The following is a 12,616-nucleotide window of genomic DNA, read 5'->3' on the forward strand; positions in this document are numbered from 1 at the left end:
TATGTTTTCTATCTCAACCGATCAAGGTAATCCATGAAGCAGACCGTACTTACGCTAACGCTTCAATCAAAATCATTTTGATTAAGCTCTTTCAACCATCTTACAAAGAAACAAGCGATTATAAACATGTTGTGAACAGGGTGACAAATCATCACCATTCGTAGTGTGAAAAACGTTCAAGTTAGTTGTATTCAAGTAAACAAACAAGTTCAAGTTTTGAAATCGCCCTCAATAAATTTAGTTGCTTTTGTGTCTTTTTAATCTCCCCAAGAATAATTATTGATACTGAGCTAAACAAATTTGAATTTATCAGACACGTTATTTTTGAGAGTTATTTTTGAGATTTTTTTCTTCCTGAATTTTGGGAGAGATAAATGCAAAATTTCAATTATCGTTTGAAGTTATCTACAGGATCTTGGCTACAAGATAGATTGAAAGTCGAAAATTGTTTGGTTCAAATCTCTCATTCGTCATCAAGCATGAAAAATGGCCTTCTCTAAGGCAACTTAACAAAAATAGCTTGGTTTTACAAAAAGTTGACATCAAAAATGTGTCAAACTTATTCGTTATGAACGTATTAAGTCAAGATATTGAAGCGAGTAGGAATGCTCAATTTAAATAAATGGAAAATCGTACTAACCGTAGTACTATTATTTATAAGTAAGGTCGTCTTCAGTGTCGTGTACTAGACTCTGTCAAATCATACAAACTCTAGTTGAATTTAATGGTTTAGTATTAGATTCTTTTTTCAGTTATGTAGACTCTATATAAGTGCTTGCGGAAGCATCATCTTCTAAAATTTTGATATTTGATACACATACACGAAGAACCGTTAAAGTTGCTTATGTCAGGACTTCACAGATCGATCAAATTGCTTTGCATTGCCCAACCAGCACGATTTTAATTAAAGGGTACACTTTTCACACTATTATGAGCCACCTAAACATAATAGTCACTGTACTTTAAATGCAACTCAAATGAAAACGACCTAGAATTGTGGGTGACTCGTAAAAATATGAATAGTAGACCTGTTCATATTTGAAAAAATGTCTGGAAATCTTCCGGTCAAGAAGTATTCTGAATTCTCATGCTAAGAACAATGTCTGGTCAAATTTTCAGCTCATTTGATAGAGATTTCACTATGCTTCAAGTTGAAAATGTGTTTTTAGGCTTATTTTAAGGTTTGAAAAATCATAACTCAATACTCATAAATCAAAATCACGTGTCATTACCATCTATGGATTAATGCACGAGTTCACTTTTTGACGTTTGAGCGGTGCCGTGTTATTTACGTGACAATGGCAACGAGTGAATTCGACACCGCTCAAACGTCAAATTAGTGAACTCGTGCATTGGTCCATTGAAAGCGAATTCTATTCTGTAAAAGTTTGTCGAATACGCCAATAAGATTAAATTAAGTTTAAACATCGTTTGCTCGAGATTTTTTCTCCACAGTACCCAGAAATCACATTGGCATTATTTTTCCAGGCCCTACTCAACGGGAAACAAACATAACAGACTTATAAAATCATTAACCATTAACAGCTTACATGTTGCTTTAGGAAATAAATTACAAAAAATGCCCAAAGATCGAACAACCCATCTCAACCTAATGATAGTTAAATCGTACATGACACATGTAGGGGAAGTGGTGGTAAAATGAACAGGGGTGGTAAAATGAACACCGTGCCTTTTAAGGAGAAAAAACAAATTTCAATTATTTTTTTTACGCACGGATGATCTAGAGCATGAATCGGAGTGTTCGGGTCGATACGGAGGTCAATTGAAGTGAAAATATCAACGAAAACTAAGATTTTAGAAAACCACGTTTGAAAATTAGAACTGACGTAACTTTTGGTTCGGAGGTCTTGATGTTTTTCAATGAGGTGAATATCGTTATGATATGATGTCAAATCTGATATGTTTAGAATTTGTTTTGAATAGGTTACGATCAATTATGGCTATATTTTTGGAAATGCAATGAAAATTTTCAAAAATATTGGTTTTGCTTACGTTTTTAGCATGATGTTCATTTTACCACCAACAGCTGTTCATTTTACCCACATAGTGCAGGTAAAATGAACATTTCCATCGTTTTTTGCTAGCGATAAAAATATGTGAAAATTTCAGTATTTTACTCTGAATTCATGTCGCTGCTATAGATAACATCCCTATTTGTGATGTTGTGCGACAGAACTATACAAAATCCTCGTTTTTCTATCAGAAACAACATGATATCCTTAAGGTGTTTATTTTACCACCCCTTCCCCTACCGTCGAATGAATGAATTGAACAAGTTAGCATTGCTTTTTCTTTCCGGGTAATGATTGTTTTGATCGTATTTCACTGACTATTCAGAACGATTTGAAAACAATCATTATCATCAACTGTGAAAAAGCAGTGCTAACGTGTTCATTTTTTACATTCCATGAAGCTCATGGTGGTGTTCTTGGCTCACCCACAGCGGATTTACGAATGTGCTTCCTAATTGCCTATTTTTTACAATTTATTTTCGTAAGATAAAAGGTATTTTTAAACGGTATTGAGTTTTAGAAATACATAGTCATCATGTTCTGGAAATTCAAAATCCGAAATTTTCATACAGGTATGTTTTTCAGGGAGAACACTCCCTAAAAATAGTGATTTTATAGTAAAGCAACTTTGAAGCACAAACCTCAAACAAACTATGTTTTAACTTGCTCCAATCATAAAACCGTGTTCGATAAAAGTTCGTAGAATTGAATAAACTATGTAGAGGTATTTCCGATAAGTTTTAATGTTCCGTTCAGTAGTTATGAATATTCAAAGCATGAAAATAGTCCAAAAATACATAATTGATTTGAAGCACATCTAAATTTTCTCCAAATTGTCTGAAATTTTGACCAGAAGTTCATTTTGACACGAAAAATCAAAATATTGGTTGACTGAGGAACTTCCAGATATTTAAATAGGTCTAATGAATAGTATACTAACAAGGGAAGGTCACGATGGTGTTACACGGGATTTTCAACTGGACTATTTTTATTAGATTCTGCATGTCGAATTATGAAAAACCCCAAAGCCTTTCGGGTGATGGACCAGTGGTGTAGCCAGGAAGAGCTCTGAAAGGGTCTATTTTGTACGAATATAACATTAATGAGTCAATTGAAAATTTGTCAAAAAGATTTTTCTCAGTATTTATTACGATAGCACAGCGTAACAAAAAAGACATTTTTGCGTGTCTCAAGGATCAAATTATGTGTCTCTAGTAGATTTGGGGTTGCTGAATCTAGTGCCATTCTCAGAAATGTTCCAGCACGTCACAATTTTTAGCTACAGGTCGCCAAAGTTGTATAAAACACTGGTTTTAATGATGTTTACATGAAATTTAAAGTATAATTCAACAAACTTTTTTGTAATCTAATCCACCAAACATGCAAAATAGAACTTGAACTTTTATTTCAGACATAATTTGATTGAAATGGCGCGATTAAATTTCGACTAAATCAATTTTTTCAACATGCTTGCAGTCTCCATACAAAATTCTTCGTTTCTTCTATATGGAAAAATACAACAATTCTCTAAACCATCAAAAAATAACTTATCCGCATCCAAAGTATTACAAACTTTGATGATAAGTATTGTTATACATATAAAGTTTGAATTCTGTGGCATATAAAGCCAATATATCACCTTAGAAGCTGGCAAACTTGCATGCAAGTTGGCTGAAATAGTCATTTTTTGCATTTTCAACAGCCAATATCTCAAAAACTAGACGTGCTATGATATTTCTGAAGACGGCAATGGATTCAGCAACCCTTAATTAAGTGAACAGCGGTATTTTGGTGCTGGAGATAAAAAAGTGTTCCGCAGTGTAGTAATGAACAGAATTGACATTTATATATGTTTATAATGTATTTTATGCCATTGGCGTAACTAACATGGAATATGAACACCAAAACAAATTTGGTTTTATTAGAATAGTAAACCAAGAAGAAACCCATCCTGATTGCGCATGTGGCATGGAAAAAATACATTTTAAACATACATTAATGTCAATTCTGTTCTCTACCATCACAATAAATACTAAAACAATATTTTTGTCAAATTTACAATTGGCTTAATAATATAATGTATGTACAAAATTGCCCCTTTTAGAGCCCCTCCTGGCTACACCACTGGTCCATCACCCGAAAGGCTTTGGGGTTTTTCATATTTCGACATGCAGAATCTAACAAAAATAGTCCGGTTGAAAACCCCTTGTAACACCATCGTGACCTTTCATTGTAAGAAGCTTTGGTTGTACAGTTAACTCTCCCTTACTCGATATTCCGTATCTCGATATCGAGTTAGAGAACCATAGTAAAAGTTGGTTTTCATTGCTAACTCGATGGTCCCTTGGAACGCAGTTGCACTGCTTTTGTGTTCTGTAACTCGATACCTCCCTAACTCGATGGTCCCTTTAATATCGAGTAAGGGAGAGAAGACTGTAATTTTGAAATGTCTGTTAATTGGTTAATAAAGCGAACAAATCGTTTGGTTAAAAATGTTAGAATATATTATTTACCATTAGTTCTCTCAGCTTTGGAGTGCAATGGAATATTAAAAAACACAACAATCAATATTATTGAAAATCCACTTATAAATTTACAATGAATATCAAACTTACCTGAAAAGTGATCTTTTCCTGTTCAAATTGTTCCAGAGTTTCTTTTTCAATCATTATTCGCTTTAGCGATTGATCAACGTGATTCATCCAATTTGTCATTTCTTCAAATTTGTTACGATAAGCGGCCCACTGTGCTGGAATCTTATGTAAAATATTTTTGACGTTTTCAATCCTCTTACACATTTCAATCCAAGCATTGTTTGCTAACTGATACTGCTGGCATAAAACACGATCATTTAAAAATTGCTCTGCGTAAATATAGCTTATTTTTTCAAGAGCGGCCAACACCTTTTCAACTTTTTGCAAATCATTTGTTTTGAAAAAATCCTCATTTCGCTGAACAATAGTTTCGTAATTTTCATTGCAATTGTATGCTTGCTCCTCGGCGTTCAACTCTTTTTCAATCTGAGCCATGTGATTGAAAAACACAATTTCATTCAATCTGAATTCAAGCTTCATAATATGCCGTGGAATATTTGAAATTACTGAGCTCCATTGTTTTTGAAGTGATTCGATTTCCGATATCATTATCCTTTGTTCATTTGGTGGTAGGTATTTCAGAAGCTCTTCAGTGTTTGATTCCAAGATATTTACAATTGTTTGGTCAGCATGATTGAAGAACTCCAATTGATTTAGAACATCACTTTGCTTTTCAAGAGGTACTGTTGCATTCTGCCAAGATTCTGCTTGTCTTAGAAAATTATATACTTTTTGCTGACTATCATTGAATTTTGCCCAGGCTTTTAAGTTTTCATGTAATTTATTTTCCCAATCATTGGCGTTGTTTATAACATACGAAAATCTCTCATTTAGTTGCTTCATTTTGGTGGACAAATCGTGCATATTAACACTATTATCTGTATTCGTAAGTTTTAGAAGGTTATGGAAAACATTATTTTTGCTTTCCAACATTGATTTGTAGTATAGAGTTCGGCTGAAAAAGTTTTTGTGTTTTTCAAGATTGGCCGATGTGTGTTGACGTTCATTGCTGAATGCATAAGATATTAATAGATTTTCTGCTTCATCTAACCACTCCGTGATTTCTCTGTGACCGGCTTCTAGTGCGTCTTGTTGTGTCAAAAGTTGATGGAAAAGATGAAGTTTGATGGGGATTTGAGCTCTTATGCAAACCAATGCTTCTTTTTCTTTTTTCATTAAGGTCATCATTTTGTCTACTTCATCCCTTGAATATTCCTTTATTAGTGCTTGAAAACTTCTGCTCACTGACTTGAACAGCTCCTCTTGAGATTCAATTTCACAAGCAATTTGTTTTATTTCAGCTTCAGACTGCTTGATATCGTTTGAAGTTTGGAGATTATTTCTAGACAATGTAGTTTCTGCTTTTTGTATCCAAGCACTCAAAAGTGCTGCATCTTTCTTGAACTTTTGTCTATGTTGTAAAATGTCACCGACGTGAAGGTATTGTTTTGAATACTGGAAAATTTGTTCCCAGTGCATTGCAAGCTGTTTGTAAATGTTCTCAATTTTATTTGCTGTTTCATAATCACATGTTGACTTCAAGATGTTGTATGTTTCAGCAAGTTGTTCATATTTTTCTTTATAAACGCCCAAGTTTTGGAAGAATTCAATATTTTCATCTTCCATTGCATTCAATGCATTATGGGCAGCAGCTATCCATTTTTCTAAATCATCTGTTAGATTTTTCCAACGCTTCCAGTGCGACAGTACATCTTCTAGCATCGTTTCTGTACATATTAACCGAGAAGAAACGTTCTTCCATCGATCTTCAATTTCACGAAGGAAAATGTCAATATTGTATTCCTCTTTTTTGGAAATATTTCCATCTACTTTGTATTCATCGATAACCTGTCTCATGTCGATTAGGGCTTTTTCAAATTCTTGCATTATCTGATTCCTAGTCACAAAATTTTTCAATTGTTCAAGTGACTGTTTTACGACATCTTCGTTGTTGTATTTTACGCCATTGATTTTGTTATCAAGTAAATTCAGGAAGGCAATCAAACAACATTTATGTTCAAGAAATTTCAGCTTTATTCTTCGCTGCTTTGCAACGTTTTCAATGTCGAATAATCTTTTTCCCAAATTCGCAAGCTGATTTCCAGGTATGTTTATTGCAGCACTAGTTGTTTTTATTTCGTTGAACGTTGCATACACTTCTGGATAAGCAGCAAAGAATTGTTTGTGGGCTTCTAATTTTTTGCTAATAAGAGACGCAGTTTCTTCATTCATATTGTATGGAATATCACTATCATTCAGCAGTTTTTCGCCATTGCTTAGCCACAAACCAATAACACCAAATTGTCCACCAAGATTGCAATCCAAAAACCACAGCCATTTTTGCAAATGTTGCTCAAATCGGAGCCAGTAGTCATTCAGATCTTGTACTTCAGGTGTTAATTTTCCAGCATGAATATTTTTTACTTTTTTATAAATGCTATATTTGTTAGATTTTTCCTGGTCAAGTTTTTCATACATGTCGTACTTGTTAGGATAGTTTCCATTCAAGTCGTCATAATAACGAACTATGGAGTGAAGCCACGTCAATAAATCGAACAGTTCTCGTTCGCTTTCGCTTTTTGAATTTATGTTCTGAAAATAAATGTACAACAAAAACAAACAAATATTAAATCCATCAGAATCAATTTAATCGAACTATATTACCTTTACATCCGGATATTTATGTAGAAATTGTGCCACGTACGTCATAATACTTTTTTCATCTGGACAGTTGACATCTACGTCCTCTGCATCTAATAGTCTTGCAATACCAAGCTCCGTTTCTGCTACATCAAATGCTGTATCTAATCGATATCGATTGTTATGTCTCTTCATGTCTGCAATGTTAATCACATTCGTTTTTATAGCGTCAATGAGAGACAAAAACGCATATCCGTCTCTCCAGCTTGCTCCGAAATCTCTAATCTCCAATCCTGATTGCCTGAAGTTAATATAGAATAGTTACTTAGAGCTAAATAGAAAAAAAAACAATTTACATACTTTGGAAGCGCGTTGTTCACCCAACTCAGAAGAGTTTTCTTAGGGCCTTGCTTAAGCATTTCTTGTGAAGCCTTGTTTGTAGTCGATTCTTGTAGCAATGGTTTATTTGGACTCGGTATACATGATGCAGAACTACTGTCCAAGCTACTAACTGATCCACTGAGATTTTCATTCAAATAGTATAAAATGCGACTATTTTCTTCAATTTGGAAGTACAAAATTATTGTCCAAATAAGTCCCAATACTACAGCTGGTCGTCCATCAACAATATCAGATGGGTTGATATTTACTAACTTTATTCTCTTGCTTATGAGAAACTGGAGAGCCGTATTAATGTTGCTTAAATAATGTGGCCTTCGTAATATTTTCCCTTTTTCCATGGGTAAACGTTGACCAGACAACACCTCAAGTAAGGCCAATAATTTTGTTCCATCTTTTAAGTCATGAATCAAATCAACAATTTTAAGAGGTGGGTTTCGCTGAAAAAGAGTCATACATAATATTGAGTATATTAAAATATAATCACAGCATAACCAAAGATTTCCTAAACCAGCAAAATACAAATGGCGGACATATTATCGATCAAATATTTAAAAATTCTTACCTTGATCAGAAAAGAGTTTATCCAATTTACAAATGTTTTCTTTTGTACCCGTTCTTGTTCATCTGAAAATAAATAAAAAAAACTGTTGTGAGAACAATTATACTTGTATGTTGGATACTCCTATTATTAAAAAGTATGTAATAGTTGGTATGTTATATAATTTAATGCTCAGAGCTCAACGATGCATTACTTTTCAACTCGGTGTTCTCCTTCAAACTAAGGATGATTCTGGTATCTACACGTCAAATTGCTTTACAAACAGTGCTATAGAAACGAGATCAATAAGATTCTAAATTCCAGTGCATAAATCATTACTAGTAGGTAGGGGTGAGACAATAATGTTGTTTTGGAAATGAAGGTAAAGTCGCCATGGTAACCCCTACTGTTTATGACCGGACAATTTTTAATGCATTCCTTACGCTGTAGAATAATGTGAGGAAATAGTTCAAGTAAGACAAAAGTATATTATTGAGCTCCTACACGCAAAAAAATTGTGCGGTAAAAACTACCATTTTAGGGGGCGCTCGCAATTTTCAGCAGACCAGAATGCGCTTGATTTTACCATGTCTGTACCGTTTTGATTCATATTACGGACACTTAAGGTGAAACAGTTTGGAATCAACTTCTAAGATTGCACTAAAACTTCAATGATACAAATCTTGCGAAGAAAGCATCCAACAGCAGTGCCCTTTTTATTTTGGCTTTGTGCACAAGCAGAAAGCTTAAAATAAGAAGGCCAGAAACGTTTGCCATCTATTTCTCCAGTTTTCTGCTTTTGAAAACGTAGGGGCACAAGTCGGCCATTGTGCCGGCCATCTTCGGATTCCGAGATGTTTCACCTTAAGGCATCAGTGAAGTATAACTTATCGAAAAGAATATAAAATAAATGATTCTGTATGATTCCGAGCTTTCAAAACACTTAACATTTGAATGGTGGGTTTTGATTCCGCAATACGAATAATTGTAAATAAATGAAAATGTGTGGCCTTTTCATGATTCTTATTCTGGACGCTACCTCACTTTTGTCTTATATTCCGGACACTTTGGTTCGAATTCCGGACAGGTCTTGAAAATCATAAATAGAGAAGTCAAATCATCAATTCAAATCGTCAATCAACTAAAGAGATGTCTAAGGCAGTTGGACACTACAAATTTAAATAGATATCTTTAGAAAATGTTGATTAAAACAAATCTCAAAAGTAAGAACTTTTGAACGGCAAATATTGAAACATTTCGTGTGAAATGTTTCCCATACAAAGTAGAATGTCCGGAATAAGAAGCTGTCCGTAATATGGATCAAAACGGGAGTCGAAATCAGATTGATGAAAATGATTTCTGACAAGTGTAACAGTAATGTAGTGGGATGTACTACAAACATAGTAATTTGTTCTAAAATTCCATGGTAGTTTTGAGAATGTGCGTAGTCAGCTAAATTAGTATTTTTTACCACAGAATTTCTTACCATTTAGTTGGTTTCAGAAAAAAAAATAATATGGATATCATGGTAGTTAAAATGCCATTCAAAAGAGAGATTTCCATTCCAAAAATGAGGCATATTGATTGAGGTTGAGAAAAGCTTTTGCATCTGTCGAAAGATAAGGATAGGGTGGAATTTTTAGGTATAAAATATTCTGGTCTACCTTTGATTTTCTGTATTAGAGATTATGCACAGATGTTCGAATACACTAAAAACATCTTACTAAACATTTTTTTACAATGATTTGATTCAATTGTATATCGTGAAGTGATACAGTTTCATTTTTTATAAACGTATTTAATAATATCACTTCAAAAATTGCATTGTTCGTCCTTATTTGCTAAAACATAATCAAACTGTTATTTACTTATTGTTAACATATTATGTTTCATGCATCGTAGCAGATCAAAATGATTGAATTAAATTGGCCTGCTTATAAGATAAAAAGCACAGTTTCTAATAAACTTAAATTAAATACTGTCAAAATTAGAGTACCACAGTAAAAGTTGGTTGTCGTGGCTACCTGGATGGTCCCTTTCGCATCACATTTGCACGTGTTTTGCTATAATTCAATAACAGTATTGAGTTATGGAGACATAACTGTATATAAATCACCTCTTGTGACAGTTCAAGATTGCAATGACGTTTTTTAAAAATTATTGAAGACTTTATTCGAAATTTGATTCAATGTTTCAATATCGGTTATTCTATGTACTTCATATCTGCCCATAAAAGCATAACTGTCCCATTTGAAAGAAGTCGGCATTGAAAAAATAGCGCACAAAGTTGATCTTCTCATACAATGCCAGACTCATCGCATGCCAGACAACTTATTTTAGTTTTATTGATCAGCAAAATAGACAAATTTTAACGATATCAAATCTTTGTCAATCAATTGAATACCTATAAATAAAAACTGATTTGAGTACTATACTTATAATTTAATTCCACTATAGTTTGTGCCTTCCTTTGCCGAGTGGTTAGAATCCGCGACTTCAAAGCAAAGCCATGCCTAAGGCGTCTGGGTCCGATTCTCGGTCGGTCCAGGATTTATTTGTAATGGAAATTTCCTTGACTTCCCTTGGAAATAAAGTATTATCGTACCTGCCACACGATATGAGAATGCGAAAATGGCAACTTTGGCAAAGAAAGCTCTCAGTTAATAACTGTGGAAGTGCTCATTGAACACTAAGCTGAGAAGCAGGCTCTGTCCCAGTAAGGACGTAATGCCAAGAAGAAGGAGGAGGGGGATAGTTTGTATCCTTTGACAGTAACGCGTATTTTGACCTCAACTGTAAAGCCGTCTTCAGTATCGTGACTAGAATCGTATCTGTCAAAAGTGTACAAACTATAGTGAAATTGAATGGTATAGTACAAAATTCGTTTTTTTAAATGGTATAGTACTAAATTCGATACTAATTTCGGTTGCGTAGAAGGTTAATATACATACTGTTATGCCTTAATTTTTAAATATGAGACGAAAAAAACTCCTTATTTTCCAAAACATTTTCGAACAAAGTGTGTTAATACTTATGTGCATTATAAAGAAAATAAATGTTGCGATGAAAAAGGTGATAGTACTGTATCAAAAAAGAGCTTCAAAATCATCTTTTGAATATTATACCATAACAATTACAACAAACTAACATTAATAACAGCTGCTCAGTAAATTAATTTTCAACCAACACACAGGAACAAAGATATTGTTCTCTTTAATTCGTGTTGCAACAATATTATGCCGCAACAACAGTTTGTCACAACTTGAACAGAATATGACAATGCACATTGGTCCACGGATCGAAATTAAGTTGAAAAAATAATAACTTGATAAATATAAGAGATAGGGTTTTGGTGTCTTCTGAATATTTGTTTGTCTAGGTAAGGCGCGTTATACGCAAAAGTGTCTCAAGTGCCAAATTTCATAGCTTTCGAAATTCGCTCTCAAACTTTTTAATTTCAAAAGATAGCGCAACAAAATGTTCTACAATATTGAAGATTATAGAAAATATGGAAACCTTGCAGAGCATCATTTTTTTCTATATCTGATAGTATTAGAGATATAGGTCACTTTAGAACTTTATGATGAAAAATCGGTTTTTCCTCAATACTAACGAAAATATCAATTTTTCAGGCCTACTATGTTCTAAAGAGTTATAGATATGAGCAGAATACACATTTTCTCTGAAGATGTCTTACCTCTAAAATTTTCATATGAAAAGATATAAGCGTTTTTGTAGTTTTTTCATCCACACGATTGTGCGATATTTTCCAGAAAACCATTCGCCAGAAAACTATTCGCCAGAATGACATCTGCCAGAAAACCATTCGCCAGAATGTACCATTTACCAGAAAATCATTTGCCAGAATGTACCATTCGCCAGAAAGTACCATTGCCCAGAATTATTCTTCTAGTCGATGTTGATCAATTAATGCATGGTGAAAGATGGCCCTCACAATATTCGACTTGTGCCACTTTTCAATCTTCAAGAGCACTAAATTGAACTAATAGTACGGTAACAATCTCGTTCTTCTCATTTTAAGCTTTCTGATAGTGCACAGAGTGGAGACAATATAACACTGTTACTTTATATTTCTTGCGATATTTTTGCCTATGAGATTTTGATAAATATTCTAAGTTGTTTAACCTAGTTTTAACTTCGAGAAAATTGTATTTCCTTTCACCGCAAGCTATTCTTCATCAGAATATTGTATTGTACAGAATTTCTTGTGCAACTATCAGATAATTTTTGCTTTTCAATGGGCAGTTTATTGGGGCTGCGCTACTTTCTCCCGAAAATCGATACCCCGAATGTCCTTCCCCCTAAATGCCAGTTCCCTGAATACCGCATTTTCTCAAGTGGCCTTTTTCATCGAAAATGTTTTGGCACTCATAATAACCATAACTTAT

At 33.8% G+C, this 12,616-nt stretch overlaps 1 protein-coding gene across 1 annotated transcript in view; it reads right to left on the reverse strand.

Annotated features, from left to right (window-relative positions):
• The window catches only part of LOC110675257 (nesprin-1-like), a 65,787-nt gene that overhangs the window by 15,008 nt on the left and 38,163 nt on the right, over window positions 1-12,616 (reverse strand). The window contains exons 3-7 of the mRNA XM_021839705.1: window positions 8,232-8,293; window positions 7,628-8,106; window positions 7,292-7,568; window positions 4,649-7,219; window positions 4,547-4,561 (exon numbers count right to left, since the gene is read on the reverse strand). Coding sequence (XP_021695397.1) covers window positions 4,547-4,561; window positions 4,649-7,219; window positions 7,292-7,568; window positions 7,628-8,106; window positions 8,232-8,293 — 3,404 coding nt within the window. The remainder of the gene's footprint in view (window positions 1-4,546; window positions 4,562-4,648; window positions 7,220-7,291; window positions 7,569-7,627; window positions 8,107-8,231; window positions 8,294-12,616) is intronic.

Source organism: Aedes aegypti, chromosome 2, assembly GCF_002204515.2.
Source record: "Aedes aegypti strain LVP_AGWG chromosome 2, AaegL5.0 Primary Assembly, whole genome shotgun sequence".
NCBI classification, from domain to species: domain Eukaryota; kingdom Metazoa; phylum Arthropoda; class Insecta; order Diptera; family Culicidae; genus Aedes; species Aedes aegypti.